At 38.1% G+C, this 17644-nt stretch overlaps 1 protein-coding gene across 2 annotated transcripts; it reads left to right on the forward strand.

Annotated features, from left to right (window-relative positions):
- Nucleotides 1-755: 755 nt before the first annotated feature.
- Nucleotides 756-17236, forward strand: LOC129427476 (uncharacterized). 2 transcript variants are annotated; one of them, XM_073856817.1, is made up of 5 exons: nucleotides 756-833; nucleotides 3966-5863; nucleotides 11939-12303; nucleotides 12403-12470; nucleotides 16427-17236. In XM_073856817.1, exons 2-3 carry the CDS (start codon nucleotides 3968-3970, stop codon nucleotides 12284-12286), a joined length of 2244 nt encoding a protein of 747 aa, XP_073712918.1. In that variant the 5' UTR covers nucleotides 756-833; nucleotides 3966-3967; the 3' UTR covers nucleotides 12287-12303; nucleotides 12403-12470; nucleotides 16427-17236. The 2 variants fall into 2 exon arrangements, with proteins under 2 accessions (XP_073712918.1, XP_073712917.1); XM_073856816.1 differs by having other exon boundaries at nucleotides 759-944.
- The last annotated feature ends 408 nt before the right edge of the window (nucleotides 17237-17644 follow it).

Here is a 17644-nt window from a genome sequence, read left to right on the forward strand (position 1 = left end):
TTTCATAATAATATTAAGCAGTTGTACATGTCCCTGAAATTGCTGCCCACCCTGTCATTTTTTGAGTAAATTCATCTCATATTATCTTGTGGTAAAGGAAAAAAAATATTAAGGTTATTTATGAATTGACAGAATTGATATGGAAATGTACTTTATTGTTAACATTAATTAACGAATGGAATTGTGTTTCATACATCCACTGATATTTGGAGATATATTAATAATGGACATAATTAAATGTATAGTATTTAGTCCAATCACAAATAGCAATCCATTTTATTAAAAAGAAAACATACATTATCTAAGACATAAATAGACAGCATAAATATTCGCGACTGTAAATGTAATAAAATAAGTGCGTTAACATTGTAATATTATGCAAAATTATGCTTCCACGCCCGCTGCAAGCTCGTCACAAGTGCACGAATGCGCAGACATCCTCTGAAGCTTCGTATCATTAACTAAAACTAACCATGCAACATAACCTACTTTCTTACACCTCCGAGTTGGCCATTTTATTATTATAAATATTTTCAATGTTATTTAAATGTTTACCTGCATAACAATGGCCCATGTCACACTGCAAAACGTATAAACAGTATTTTTTAAGTGTTTTTAAATTGTTATTCAACTGATATAATTTTTAAAACAATATTTATAATATTTTATATTACTTCTAGAAATTCGCTGACAAAGATAAGATTTACATTCAAGTCCGCGAAAGATTTTATTTTGAAAGCAGCTGCATTGTGTGACGGTTTCCTGTCGCCATCTTTAGCCGGATTCACACAGTTAAACAAGAAAACTCCCTTGTCTTGCTGTCTCCAGTAAATGTAACTCTTTTTAATTAATTAGCATCTTTTAAGACCAAGTGAAAAGATTCGTGCCTTTATAACTGATATGTTCAGGGTCGTCTGGTAGTTAAAGGGGTCTTTATTTCTCTGGTAAGTGTTTTATAGTGTTACATTGTCACATGATTAGCTTTAGCCAGTGACAGTAACATAAGTCAGTCAGTCAGTCTGCCTTGAGTTCATCAATATAAATCTAAATATCAGTATATAATATGAAAAAAAACATTTTAGAATAAAGCGCTCTAGGTAAAATATAAACCTAATGATTGGACATTCATGTCTCCTAATGATTCATTTTAGCATATTGTACTAAAAATCCATTTATGCGCTGTATAATCATTAGGAGATTGTTTTATTAATTTTGTTTATAAATTTCAATAAAATTGATTCCTGTTTATGTGATAAAAGTTAGACAGATCTCAATTTGATATTTTGTTTGGGCAAATCCCATCTGTCTGTCAAGAACGTCAGTTTTCTGTTTTCAAAATGTAAAAGACAAAATTAAAAACAAAATATTTTCCATAAAGCCCTGCTTTATAACTCGCTTAATTCGGTGTATTTGTGTAAAGTTAGTGCTTTGTAAATGTATGTGACTCAGACAAAATTTTGAGTAGTGTAAATAAAGTCCAATTATATTTTTTCTAATTCTTCTGTTCGGCTATTTGTTTTTTTTTTAACACGCATGTGTTAATGCAGTCATGAACTTATTTATATTGTGTGTGTATGTATTTATTAATCTCACATTAATAAATATACTTGGGCGGTTTCACAGTCGGATTAGCTAGTTTTAAAGGAACACGCCCACATTTTGGGAATTTCGCTTATTCACCGGGTCCCCCAGAGTTAGATAAGTCCATACATACCTTTCTCATCTCCGTGCGTGCTGTAACTCTACACGGTGTGACTATACAAATCACAACACATAAATAGTTTTGAAAATAGAAGTAGAAAATGTTTGTGTTATTTTGTCACTTATTGGGAGCAGTTTGCTAGCTGGAGCCATTCACTTCCAGTCTTTGTGATAAGCTAAGCTAGCGGGGGCAGCGTCAGACAGAGTTACAGTACGCACGGGGATGAGAAAGGTATGTATGGACTTATCTATCTCTGGGGGACCCGGTGAATAAGCTAAATTCCCAAAATGTGGGCGTGTTCCTTTAATCCATATAGCTAGTTTTAACAAACATACAACAGTTTTAACAACTAGTAAGTCCTAGACTAAAACATTGTAAGAGCTGTCCAAACTGAAAATAACTTGCACTGACATATCTTAAAATACATCAGTACCCTTTCTTTTGCCTCAAAATGCACACAAGTAAGGTTTTAAGTAAGGCATGTTTGTTAAAACTAGCTGTATTTCCTAATCAAACTAAGGCCTAGTCCTGGTTTACAGTAATCCCTGTCCAGGAAACCGCCCCTAAGTCTTGTATATTGAAAATGTGTATTTATTTTAGAGCCAGATCAAACGTGTAATAACGTGTGTGTGTGTGTGTGTGTGTGTGTGTGTGTGTGTGTGTGTGTGTACAATATAAAGTATAACGTTGTATAAATAATAACGTTGTATAAATAACAACAAACACCCAAAAATTCTCAGGGCAGCCGCATATGTCGAAATTTCAGTCAAAACCGTTCTATTTCTTCATAAACAATCTGAAAACAGGGCTTTAAGTGTAAAATACCGAACTTCTCCTTTAAATGTTAGGTGTTTGCGGTTATTAAAAAATAATCAACACCACAGAAAATTTCTCAACCAATCAGAATAAAGCATCCAACAGCCCTGTGGTATAATAGGTATTAGAGGTATCCAGGGAGCCATGAAAATTATGGGAGTCAAGCAGCATCCCACACTTGAGGCTCTTTTTGAAGAAACCATTACTACCCTGCTTAAAAAAACATTAAAACCTTTACAAAAAATTCTAATGGTTTCAATTAAAATGCCATTAGGAACCATTCGTTTTTACCATTAAAACCACTACACTGTAGTGTGTTTTGGGCCATATTCCATTAGAACCAATACATAGAACCAATACCATTAGAGACCAACAAAGGCCAATACACTGTAGTGTGTTTTGGGCCATATTCCATTAGAACCAATACAATTCTCAATAAAACCCATACAATTTCTGTGACAGGCTCAAACAATTACAGATCCTTTCTTATGTCCTTCACTTCGAGTACCAACTTCTACCATCGGGAAGACGCTTTCGAGTCCCTCAATGTAGGCTTTACCGCTTTAAGAATTCTTTTGTCCCACTGTCCATTAAAGCACTAAACCACAAGTTAGGCAGCAGTCAACAATGATTGTTTTTTTTATCACCTATCTAGCGTGTGTATCAACATATTTTTATGTTGACCAAGGGTGTGCTGAACACTGGGTAGGGTGCAACTTATGCCAAGTTCAGACTGCACGATTTTAGCCCTGATTTTGACTCGCCGACAGGTTTAGAGAAATCGCAGGCAAATCGATGCTCGTGCCCGCGAGTGACAGTCACACAGTGTGATTATAAAAGACGCGTTCTGAGAGAATCGCAGACGAGTCGCCGACACCCGTGAGTGAGATATTTGGCATGCTAAATATCTGGACCTGTCGGGGATTCAAAATCATGCCGTGTGAAATGTGTTTTGACTGACAATAACATCGGCGATGACCTACAGCCAATGAGAGAGCAACATAGAGGGCAGCTGGAAGTTCGGGGAGGAGTCTCTCCAAACATTTCCTCTTTAATAATGTTTATTTCTTTTTCTTTCTGCTGCAAATGAGCGCACATGCAATTTGTATGGTAAGCTTCTTGCGAGCTACCATTTTTAATAGTAATTCCAGTCTCACGTGAGAACCCGACTAGTTTGAAAATCATGCAGTCTGAACTCGGCATTAGTTGTTCAAAGTATATTGTGAGCAAGGCAGTGATGGCCTTTTCTTTGGACTATATGAATGTAGTATGTTATTGTGTAAAGCAGCAGCCATATTGTGTGTCTAAAACAAATTTCCTTCGGGACAATAAATGTTTATCTTATCTTAACATCTCCTAAATCACATTTTTTAGTTAATATATTGTAATAATCTAGAAGTTTTGGTGTTGGCAAATCCAGTAATCTTATTTACTTGCTATCTTTCAGTTATGGACCCTCTCAACCAGGTTGATGTCATGCACCTTCAGCGATCTCGTTCCTCAGTTTTAGATTTGTCAGTTGGTTGCAGACAGAGGCCTTTAAAGACGAACTCTACAGAGGCTTTGGATCTAGTCAAAAAGTCCAGCTGGTGTGGCATTACTTCAGGGAGCAACAATAAGTCCATTAACTTATCTGAATCTCGGTCAGATAGGTACATTACTCAGCCTTGCAATCCAAATGCACCTGATCACCCCGAACCAGCATCACAACATCATGGGTCAATGGCTTCCTCCAACGACATTTACTCTTTACCTTTAATGGAGATCGATGGACTGCAATCTATGTACCCACCCACAGACTGTGTGTTTGCTGATGATGATTGCCATGTGGAAACGGATTGCATGTTGACGCCAAAAGCCAAAGCACTTTGCAGGAAAGCAGATTCCATTTTGGAAAATGGCACAGTTGAAGATAGGATACAACAAAATGGATTAGACACACACACACAAGACACTTTAAGCAGTTATGGTGAATCGTATTTAAATGACACACTGTCACAAACTAAGGGCTCATCACGTTTATCTCAGGACACCAATGCCGCTGCATACACACTGCGTTCCAGCAGATCAGCAGTGGAGCATACGCCGGTTGAAACTCTTAAATCTGAATGTACTGACGCTAAAGAACGGTCTACATGCTCAATTGAAATTATTTCTAGTGATGATGACAGTGACATCATTGAGGTGCCGATAACCAATTACAAGTGCAAGACACCTCCAAACCGTTTCTCTAAATTTAGAGGTGTTAAAGTTGAGATAAATCATGGAAATCAAAGGACTGCCTCCGCAAGACAAAAAGTTGCTTGTAATCGTCAAAGGGGCTGCTCTCCCAACAATGTGAACAATGAACTGGATAGACCCAAGTTTAAAGCCCATCAGGTGGCATCAGAATCCAGATCGCTGTTGTCATGGATGGAATCGGTCATGATACCAATCATCCCGCAGGATAGCGATCAAGACATGGACTCAGCTTTTTCCAAACTCCTCCCATCTACCTCGAATGCAGAATACACAAGCATCTTGAAGTCCCCACCGATTGGCTCGTCGTCCTCAACATCCAGACAACCAAGGAAGTCCCCCGCCTCAAAAAGCAGAAAAAGATCCAAACCAAGGCCCAAACAAAAGAAACCACGTAAGCGGTTGAGAGTTTCCTCAGCCACAAATACACCCAAAAAAACACGCAGAAAACCTCGCTCATCACAACCTACATCCATGTTTTCTCCTCAAGAGCCAGAAATCAAACTTAAATATGTGAACCTTAAAGAGGACAAGAGAGAAGCCAAGGTGGACGGCTTTGCCCCCTACATTCACATGGAGTTCTCATCCTGCACAGTTGTCAATTTTAGTAAAGAGGATGATTTTGCAACAAAGAAGGAGCAACAGCAGGCAGTTTCTGGGGTTATTCCAAATACTTCTTGTTTGCAACTGGGACGCGTTAGTTCAGATGACAGATTTCAGGTCAGGCATTTTTGCTGCCTGTGCGGGAGGGCTGCCAATGAGGAAGGTCTTGGGGATTTACATGGACCTTATCACCCCAGTGGAGTTCAGCCCATCTGTAAGGACAACACCAGCCCATTTTCTCTGAGACGAGACTCAGAGTACAGTGACGTAGACTCGGTCTACAGTTTAGAGGATGGTGTACCTCAATTAATCAAACAGACAGGTAATTTGTTGGTTACACCTAAACGGCAAAAGAAAGAGAACTGTGTAGAGAAGGTTGAAGATTCTGGTGCTTATAGTGGACGCTGGATACATGAGGACTGTAGTATTTGGACTTCCGCTGTCTTTTTGGTTAAAGGAAAACTCTATGGATTGGAGGAAGCCATCCGGCTTGCGCAAGGAATGGTAAGTAGTTGTTTTTATTATTTCATTAAAATTACCATGCAAAAGTATATACAGTAAATTCAACAATGCTATATAAACACTGCCAGTGCGTGATGTATTCAGTAAGATCAACTGTCATTGATAGTTCTGTACACTCTTATGGCACTTTTCCATTGCATTGTACCCCATGGGTCGGGTCAGCTTGCTTTTGGGGGCTTTTCCACTGAGTACAGTACATAGTACATGATATTGTTTTTAGTACCACCTCAGTTGAGGTTCCAAGCGAGCTTCTAAAAAGCGACATGAAAACACTGGTAGATCACTGTTTGGTCTGAGAGAATTGTCACTAACAGCGTCATTGCTAAATGCAAGATTAGCTCTACCTTTGTGCGTCCTGCATTTTATTTTTAAATTCCTGCATGTTTTTAAACCGAAACCAAAATGTCAGACATGTGGATGGTAGGGCTGGACCAGAATATTCGAATATTCGTTCGTGGGTTGACATTCGTTTTATAGTTTTGATATTCGAATATATATATAAATATTTTACAGCGTTAATGCAGAGCTTTTGCCAGGCAGGAAGTGCGCTTCACGCTCCCGCTCTATAGGTGGCACAGAGAGACCAACATCCATAGCCAACAGCCACCAAACGCCATCAGTGGAAGAGATCGCCTCGAACCGAAAGCACGCCTCCAACTTTGGCATTCACGCTAATAGTGTTGTAAATAACGTTCAGTTTCTTGCAAAAACTGATTGATTTGCTTCACAAGACGTCAATAAGTCACACGGAGGTATGGGGGATTACTTTTGTATTGGATAAATATGCTTTAGCTCTTAAAGTGTGCAGATCGGTTGACTTGCATGACCGAGCACTGGGGTTTCTGCAAAATATCTTCTTTATTGTTCTACTGATGAAAAAAACATATTGGATGGTGTAAGTGTTGTAAATAAACTTGATTTTGAAAGTATGCTACCGTTTTATTACAGTTTGTTAAACTTTGTTCATTTATTTTCATTGTTTTATTTAAATAGCCTACCCTTTACGTTGTCAGTAATTACTGTGCTGCTAATTTCTAATACGGGAATGTTTGTTTGTTAGAAAAATGTTAGGCTACCTTATTAAAAGTATTGCTCTTGTGTTTTGTTTCACTAATGCTGTTCTCGCAGCACGCCGCTTCCGGCTTTCGCTGTTCTGTAGTTTATTAACATTTAATAAAGTTTAATAATTCTAAACGTGTCACATGTCCATATTGCACGAAAAAAGGCACTACACTCCCTTGGGTCCGCAGCAACACATCCGCCACATAATAAAAGTGTAGACAGACAGACAGACACACACACCACACACACACACACACACACACACACACACACACATACACACAGAGATTCCTTCCTTTATTAAAGAGAAAAATATGTTCAGCCCCTCCTTCCAAAGCTTTGAATATTCGATTTGATTTCTACTAGAGCTTCGAAGCTCAAAAAATGGTATTCGGAACAGCCCTAGTGGATGGACACTAGCCTGGTAATACCATCTTCTGCTAATTCGCTACGCTTCATAGAGTCTGGCTGAGCATAATTGACAATCGTTTTCCTTCTCGTGGGAGGGGCTTGTCTGAAGTTTAAAATCATTGGTGTAACGTAAGCCAATCACATAACGTTTGGTTATGACGTGCGTTATGTGCTGGCTCAGCCGCATCGAATTTCTGCTGTAAAACACACGATTGATGTGAAAACAAAACCATCGAGCGAAATACCGGGGTGAACATGACTGTGAACGACTTTTGCCAATATGGGGAGGCTGCAGACCTGGAGCCGGTAGATCTACGTCCCTGGCAGTTTTACGCCCCTGGCGGTTTTGCGCCCCTGTTGTTCCTCGTGCGTCCAGTGGGGGGAAAGGGAAATACAACTAGGATACTTGCCTATTTAAACAACCGTTTATGAGCACTATTTATTAATATTACACATTTAAGCGAAAATTGTATAAACTTACAGTGTACACTGCAGTCTGCACACTACGGAACCACAGACAGGTCTGGTCATCTTGGTTTTTATTATTGGAGCTAAAAGTAAGGATCATGGGTTTAAATACTTTTGCATTATGATACGAGTGTATATTAGCGTGTTTTCCTGTTATTTCCTATGGCATTTGATAGGGATGCTCCGATCGATCGGCCGCCGATCGGTATCGGCCGATAATGGCATTACATGACTCGATCGGTGCTCGCTAAATCTGCCGATCTCATAAACCGATCTTTCTGTTTACTTTTGTCATCAAAAGGATCCTGAATGCGGCTGCAATTAAAGACATTTTTTGCGTAACGCAAGCATTTTTACAATCTGTTGCTCATGTGCAGCGTGCAGATTTGTATGTCTCTTTTTGCCTTTACAGAGATATGAGGACGCGCTCCGATAAACAGCGCGAGGCGTCTTCACATCCCCATCAAACAGCGTATACAACACATATCTATCACGGACAATTACATCCTCGTGCCAAAAGTTTCTTATTTGCATGCGTCTTAAAGTTTTGAGCGTTTAAACTTTTATTTTCCTCACAGCTGCTTGTCTGCGTTGAGCCGCCGCCCACACACACAGCAGCCTGTCATCAGTGCACGTGAACAGAGCGATCTCTCTCTCACGTCTTAAAGCTGCAGTAACCTAATTCATTTCTTAATAAAATCACTCTCTGCTCTTGACTAAAGAATTTTTATAATTCATACGAATGCGTGTATAATTAATACAGTAAAGTCTGTGAAGTGTTTTATTTTCAGTACTTTTAGGAGACATAAGCCTTTTTAAAGCCATATTAAATTTTTCTTTGCAGAATAAATATTTGTTGTGCTTATTTATTTGAGTCTCTATTAAAACAATAATATACCTAATTACTGCAAGTAATATAACAAAGGCAACATCTGTGGTATTATTTTATTTAGAAAGATTGTAACAGCAGTCATCAAAGAACTTGCATATCAGCTTTAAAAAAATCGGAATCGGAATCGGTATCGGCCGATCACGAAGATTACAAATCGGTGATAGGTATCGGCTGCAAAAATCCTGATCGGAGCATCCCTAGCATTTGAAATCGATTGAACCCGGAAGCGGCGCACATACAGCTACAAAACATGTCCTACATAGCATTTTATGAAGACAAACACAATTCCAAGGGTCATTTAAAAGAAAGAGACAATATGTGGTTCACAATTTTTTATTAACACCATGACTTCCTGTAGATGACTCTCCTATGGTTTGCCTCTTTAATTGTTTTTTTTATCCTGCTGTCAAAGTGCTCCCGCTCACCGAAAAAAATAAAGCAAAGGTTGAATAGTGTTAGAAACAATGGTTACTTATAATTAACTCTTTCACCGCCAGCGTTTAAAAAAAAAAGTTGCCAGCCAGTGCCAGCGTTTTTCATAAGTTTCACCAAAGTTTAATGCCTTCCAGAAAATGTTTATATATTTAAAGGAACAGTATGTAGGATTGTGGCCAAAACTGGTATTGCAATAACAAAACTTGTGGCTAAAACTGGTACTGCAATCACACAACTGGTGGCCAATACACAAAATGACAACATAAACATCAGTTGAGGGCTGCAACTCCACTTTTTAAATGACAATATCCTGGCCAGACCACTGTTGTGAGTGATATAAGTATTTGAAATGAAAATGATTTCTTAATGTCTAGTGACATATCAGGGCCATTTTATGATTAATTTATATACATTTCTTACATACTGTTCCTTTAAAGAAGAACATACAATATACCAAATGAAAGAACAGACCCTGTGCTTTCAAACAAAAAAAAACATGTTTCATCCTACCTTCAGTGGTTCTTTTGTAATCAGCTTTTGAATATGGGTAGGTTTCTGTAAAAACACCACATTTTGAGCAAAAAGCAGAGATAATTACATTTTTGTGACTGACTTTTCATAGAGATCCCATTGAGAGCGATCTTTAAAACAGACACTGACATGCAGCTGCTTGCCATAGGGCAATACTTCTGGGTTTAAAAAGTTGCGGAAGGGCGCCACCTGGTGGATAATAGCGGTATTGCGGAAAGACGGAAAATCTTGTCATTGGCGGGGAAGCGTTTTCTCTTAATTGACGAGATATCTCGTCAATGGCGGTGAAAGAGTTAATGGCAGGATGTTATGTTTTAACTTTGATACCTTTATAGGACATCTGACTCAATCAAGTATGATACTTTGCCTCTCAAAATAAATTATTGACCCTCTTTTGAATTGATATCGCATCAATCGTGTAAGGAATAATTGACGACGGGCCATTGAATTATAAGAAAATAATGCACACCAAGGTGGTAATGCGGCACGACGCGAAGCGGAGTGCCGTTACACCGCAGGTGTGCATTATTTTCAAATAATTCAAAGGACCGGAGTCAATTATTCAGCTTATACCACGGTTACCACAAACATTGCTCTGGTGCCTATTTTTAAGACATTTGAAAAGTTAGGTGTGCGGTTTACAGAAAAATAATCAACACCCATAGAACATTTCTCAGCCAATCAGAATGCAGCATTCAACAGACCCGTGGTATAATTATAAATAATAAATGTTGCATTATTACAATACAATCAACAACAATAACTTTAGCAGATTATTTAACATACCTCAATTCGTATCGCTACAAGAAGGTCTGCTGCTATCATACGGTTCTGATATACAGTATGACTAGGCTCATATACTAATATACAGCCTCCCCCTACTGGACGCACGAGGAACAACAGGGGCGCAAAACCGCCAGGGGCGCAAAACCGCCAGTGGCGTAGATCTACCGGCTCCAGGTCTGCAGCCTTCCCCCTACTCAATTATGTAAAGTAAATCGGGCCAGAGCTAGTTGAACACTATCCTTACGGTGTCTTTCCACTCACATCTAAGTGGAGGAACGCCCCTCTCTCCTCTCAAATTCTTCCACCAGACAGCCCGAACAATATGTAAATTAAATCTTCCTACCTTATTTTCTGGTTAATCAGGAAGGTCACCAAATAATGTTTAACCACGCGTTCCCCTCCATGATTTCTTGATCATTTTGCATGCCAAGCTGTGCTGCACACAGTTTCTCGCTGACGATCGGTAATCTGTCGGGAGTAGGGCAACAACATCATCTCTTTTCAAAAATGTTTAAAAAACACTCTTCTTGTTCGGGCTTAAGTTGGCAAGGGCCGGTTCTCCACAACAGAGCGAATAGCTTTCTGTGCCTCCATGTCCGCTGTAAACTACAATCTTACATTCGGCGCTTTGCGTCTACGTCACGGCTTTCAGCCCGCCCTCTGTTTGTTGATCGGGCCGTCGGTCTTGAAGCCTGAGGAAAACGGTTAGAATGGGATATATCGCAGACTTAGTACGGAAGCGTAATGAAATTTCGCGGAAGTACAGAGTCTGACGTAGTCAGGCTAGATGGACACGCATCTTTGGGTTAATAATTTAGGATGGTGCACCTCTCAGAAAATGTGCACATAACAATAATTTTAGATGCTTAATTAATAGAGTATTGAGATCGCTAGACGAGGGATTATTGTAGGCTACATATTTTTTTCTGAAAACCTCCCACTTATTTAGACAGAATGGATCACATATGGAACTGTGCTGTCAGACACAATAAAGGTGATGTAGGCTTCAGTATTGTCAACGCGTTCTCAAGTTTGTTATATCAACGCTACAATACAATGATGCATAGCACATAGTCACAAGCTGTATGGGGCCTTGAAAATGAGAAGTTTCCCTTGTGTATTAGTAACGAGAATCAAGTTATTTGTCTTTTTGATGAACACTTTGTATTATTCTTTTAAATAGAATAGAAAATAGTTATTTTTATAATAAAAAGCAAAAATGCATTTAAAATGCAATTTTCTTGCAATATGACAAATTTCTGGTTTAAGACACACCCACTTCCGGTTCCATCCTAATACACATACAGATACAAACAATTTTGAGATGGTTACAGATACAAATACTAACTCCGCTGCACACCCCTACACATTAGTACCTTTTGAAGGGTACTGTTCCAGTGGCAGCTTTTGTACCTTTTATGTGAATTCTTAGTGTGTTGCTCTGATTAGATGAACTTGTTTGGCTGTTGCAGGTGTGCTCACACTGTCACAGAGTTGGTGCCACATTGGGATGTTTCTTCAAAGATTGCCCAAATAAGTACCACTTTCCCTGCACCCTAAAGTCAGGTAATGGTCACCGGTTTTCCTGTACCACCACTGTCCCTTTGTATTATTTAACTTCAGCCAGAAAAATATCACCAATGTATTACTTTTTTACTTGCCTATATAACATTTACCAACACTTTTATTTATTTTATTTGTTGATTACTGACCCTCTTCTTCAGTTTTGTACTGATACGTGTGATAGCCGTTCCAATTTCTTAAAGGTTTTTTTTCTATTTAAACAAATGGTGACCTTTGCGAGGAAAACTTCACAATAAGATGCCCTAAGCACAAGGTAACTGAGATATTGCTATACCTGAAGTGTACACTGTTGCTGTAATGTATTTGTTTTTTGCATGATCTTCAGCATTTTTTTCATTTTGTGTCTTCTCAGAATAAATCCTCCAGATTAAGTGTCAGCAGACTGAAGAACAGATGATGTGATGTTTGAAACCATTGAAGGTGTGTTACCAGTGTTTCATATACCTTCACAATGCCTTGGAAATCTCAAAGTGATTTTGTCACATCACTTCAAGATATGATCCAGGTTCACTAAATGTTAACTCTTTCCCCGCCAGCATTTTTCATGATTTTCACAAAAGTTTAATGCCTCCCAGAAAATGCTCTTCTTTAAATATATAAGCATACAACATTGGGGTGGGTTTAGGTCAGCGGTGGGCCGCGTCGGTCCTGGAGTGCCGATGTTCCGCAGACTGTGGCTCCAAGCCTGATAAAATAAGAGCTGGAGCTGGACTCTGCAGGACATCCACACTCCAGGTTTGACGTTGCCTACCTCTGGTTTAGATTATATTTACAAAAATGTTGTCCTTGGGTCAGCACAATATAATGACCTGGGGACATTAACCACTTGGCAAAATCAGGTCGAAAGCAGAATACAGGATAAAACAATACCGTCTATATCAGGGTTCCTCAAATCTTACCATGGAGGTCAATAACCCTGCAGAGTTTAGATTCAACCCTGATAAAAAAACGCTGAGCAAATCAAGTGCGAAACGCTCCCTATCTTCATTATAGTGTACTATATTTAATATATTTCATATACACTCACCTAAAGGATAATTTAGAACACCATACTAATACTGTGTGTGACCCCCTTTCGCCTTCAGAACTGCCTTAATTCTATGTGGCATTGATTCAACAAGGTGCTAAAAGCATTCTTTAGAAATGTTGGCCCATATTGATAGGATAGCATCTTGCAGTTGATGGAGATTTGTGGGATGCACATCCAGGGCACGAAGCTCCCATTCAACCACATCCCAAAGATGCTCTATTGGCTTGAGATCTGGTGACTGTGGGGCAGAGGTGTAAAGAGTAGCTGAAAGCCATACTTGAGTAAAAGTACAAATTCCTTACTGTAAAAATTACTCCACTACAAGTTACAAGTCACCAATTTAAATACGACTTGAGTAAAAGTATTAAAGTAACCCAATTTAAAAGTACTCAAGTATTTTTACTCGTTATGAATGTTGGCTCAAAGATGCACTAGTCATCAACACAAAGAGACATTGTAGATCAGTGAAAACTAAGAAAGTTTATTTATGAGGTTTTATTTCCTAATATAGAAAAGAAATCAAACACCTTAAAATTTTGACCTGGCAGAACAAACACAGATTAAACATAGTCATAGTCTTTTGATTAAAATTTAATTTAGTTTAGTTTTAGTCATATTTTTGTCATCTGAATTGATTTAGTTTTAGTCTAATTTTATCCAACATTAGCTACATTTTATTTAAACCCATTTAATTTGAGTCTAGTGTCATTGTGTATTTGAATGTGCCATGCTGAAAAATATATAGCCTAACTTTGTGATATAAATATATGGTAACACTTTACAATAAGGTTCATTAGTTAACATTAGTTAGCTACATTAGTTAACATTAACTAAAAATGAACTGCACTTAGCATTTATTAATCCTTGTTAATTTTAATTTCAACAATTACTTATACTTCATTAAAATCTTGTTAACATTAGTTAATGCACTCTGATCTAACATGAACAAACAATTAAAGCATACATTTTTATTAACTAACATTAACAAAGATGAATAAATAATGTAACAAATGTATTGCTCATGGTTTGTTCAAGTTAGTTAATACATTAACTACTGTTAACTAATGAACCTTATTGTAAAGTGTTACCAAATATTCTTATAGGCCTAAAGATATAAAAAGATATAATTTTAATATTTAAAAAATTCCAGTAAACTAAAATTACACTAACAGAAATATGATCATGCATATTAAAAACAGGAAGTTGTTCATTCGAAAGATTAATTGAAAACACATGTAGTGCGTAACACCACTATCTTACATTAAGTGCACATTTAGTCATGCATCCCACTTTACAGTAAATACATTACAGCATACTTGGTTAAATTTGAGGACAGTGAAATTGTACACTTGTTATCAATCTTATAATGTACTTAAGTTACTTGAGCAATCAGTAGCTACAGGACATCGCTGGTTTATTTTGGCTTATATAGTAAGTTATATCAAGTTATGTAACTTACCAGCTTAGGTTAGCTGATAAAGTAGCATCAGAGTATATAAAACATTTGTGCTTGCCTTTGAGTTGCGGGATGACCCAATCGCGCTTCACTTTTGTTTGATTGTAGCATCACAAGTTTAACAAATTGTCCCTTGACAGAAGCAAATGTGATATGCATCCATATGTTTGCTCTTTATCTCGTCTCTCAGATAAGACGCTAACTTTTCTCTACAGTTTATGACATTCGCAGCACGCAGATGTCCCGCTACGGTGGCTCAACGCAAGCCATTCAGTGTTTGACATCAAAATACCGCGAGACCAGACTTCTCCATATGCATTTGATTCGCTCTCGCAATACTTTGATTTCATACGATTGCCCTGCGTAGCGCCAATGAAGTCCCTCATTTGTGTGTGTCCGTCTAACCTCGCGACCACAGATTCTAACCATCATCACTCTCTGACACTTTCGTCTCGTTTTTATTATTTGACGAATAAACAATGTAGCGAGTAACGTTAATTGTCATTTCAAATGTAGTGGAGTAAAGAGTACAAATACCCAATCAAAAATGCAATTGAGTAGAGAGTAAAAGTTGCTTATATTTTTGATACTCAGTACAAGTACAAAGTAGCCCAAAAAATACTTAAGTACAGTAACGAAGTACATTTACTCGAGTACTTTACATCTCTGCTGTGGGGGCCATTTTAGTACAGTGAACTCATTGTCATGTTCAAGAAACCAATTTGAAATGGTTTGAGCTTTGTGACATGGTGCATTATCCTGCTGGAAGTAGTCATCAGAGGATGGGTACATGGTGGTCATAAAGGGATGGACATGGTCAGAAACAATGCTGAGGTAGGCCGTGGCATTTAAACGATGCCCAATTGGCACTAAGGGGCCTAAAGTGTGCCAAGAAAACATCCCCCACACCATTACACCACCAGCCTGCACAGTGGTAACAAGGCATGATGGATCCATGTTCTCATTCTGTTTACGCCCAATTCTGACTCTACCATCTGAATGTCTCAACAGAAATCCAGACTCATCAGACATTTTTCCAGTCTTCAACTGTCCAATTTTGGTGAGCTTGTGCAAATTGTAACCTCTTTTTCCTATTTGTAGTGGAGATGAGTGGTACTCGGTTGTGTCTTCTGCTGTTGTAGCCCATCCGCCTCAAGGTTGTGCGTGTTGTGGCTTGAATCAGTCGGCCCATTCTCCGTTGACCTCTAGCATCAACAAGGCATTTTCGCCCACAGGACTGCCACATACTGGATGTTTTTCCCTTTTCACACCATTCTTTGTAAACCCTAGAAATGGTTGTGCATGAAAATCCCAGTAACTGAGCAGATACTGAAATACTCAGACCGGCCCATCTGGCACCAACAACCATGCCACGCTCAAAATTGCTTAAATCACCTTTCTTTCCCATTCTGACATTCAGTTTGGAGTTCAGGAGATTGTCTTGACCAGGACCACACCCCTAAATGCATTGAAGCAACTGCCATGTGATTGGTTGATTAGATAATTGCATTAATGAGAAATTGAACAGGTGTTCCTAATAATCCTTTAAGGTGAGTGTATATAGCATACAATACATTTCTTCATGTTAGGGAAGAAACATTAAATACTTACTGGTGATCTTACTGGTGATTTTTCACATTTAAACATTGGAAAAAGATGACAGTACATGGGTACTGTATTACGTTGAATACTGTCAAAATACTGGTATCTTGACATTTTTTTATTTTTGCATAGACTTTGTACTATAACAGTGGAAAATGTTGCTCTTCAATTCAAGCTCAGCTTTTTTTCATAACTGCTAGCTGCGATTCATACTAACAGTATTAATGAACTACCTCATGCATCAAACTATTTTTAATCATTTTTTTTCTTGTTTGTCTTTCTACGCAGGCAGACTTATTTGTTTCTCTGGCTGTGGACCTGACTGCATTTTTTCCATTTTATTTTTTACTTAATCTATGCGAGTGTTTACATTTACTCGGGCATATGAATTTTCAGGACTGAATGTTCTGTGTCTGCTGTAAACAGCCACTGCCTGTTTGTCGGGTCAAGTGGTACCCTCAGACAATGCTGGATACGTTTTTATGCATTCCTTTGCTTTTGGACACTTGAGCCGAATTCAAACACTTGAGATGAACTTTACACAAGGCCAAATATCTCTTTCATATACTTCACGCTTGAAGATGTACATTGTGAATGAATTTAACTAATCAACATTAGAGTTCATAATGAAAGCATTACTTGATTTAACGTTAAAAAAAACACATAAGCTGAGCAGAGGTGTTGTTTCTCTCTCTTGAAGTATGAATACCAGTGTCTCATTTCTCATTAAATATTTAACATAAACTCTTCTTATTGAAGGTGTGATGTCATCATGACATAAAACTGAAGTGCTGAAAAGGATGGGTCTTCTAACATGGTACCATATGCACTATTATGTGAACATATTTATTTATTTTTATTTATGTTTAATGCATATGTGTATATTTATTTTAGACCAAGTGTGTTTTGACTGTACCTCCAGTTAAGTAACAATATTTTAATGTTGGTTTGTTAATATGGATCTGGTTTCATTTTTAATTTCAATTTGTTGCCTGAGAATCAAGGCGACACCTTGTGTAGAACTGTGCATTTCACTCGATGCCTTGTGATCTTGTCTTTTTCTGTTTTAATAAACCTTTTTACTCTACATTCCTATCATCCTGACATCTGACTTCTGTCCGTACTGACTTCTGTTGTGTTAGAACGCTTACTTAGAACATCTTCTTTCATGCCTATATTAAACACAAACAGTTAAATGAATCTCATTCAGCAAGTGCCATGAACACTGCAGCTGCTGACTAATCTAGATTTTACACTAGCATTGTCTGTGGTTGACCCTGCCTAATGCAGGATTTTCAAACTGAGGTCTAGGGACTCAGGATTTCAAGAAAAAGCTAAAGTGTCTATCGTTCCATTTTTAAGTGTTTAATAAAGTTTTACTAATGACTTATAAAGCATTAAATAATTTGGCACCTCAATATTTGACTCACTTCTTGACACCCTACACCCCAGTTTGCAACCTAAGATCCATCAATGCTAGTCTTTTAACCTTTAATCCTTGTTACT

Source organism: Misgurnus anguillicaudatus, chromosome 19, assembly GCF_027580225.2.
Source record: "Misgurnus anguillicaudatus chromosome 19, ASM2758022v2, whole genome shotgun sequence".
NCBI classification, from domain to species: domain Eukaryota; kingdom Metazoa; phylum Chordata; class Actinopteri; order Cypriniformes; family Cobitidae; genus Misgurnus; species Misgurnus anguillicaudatus.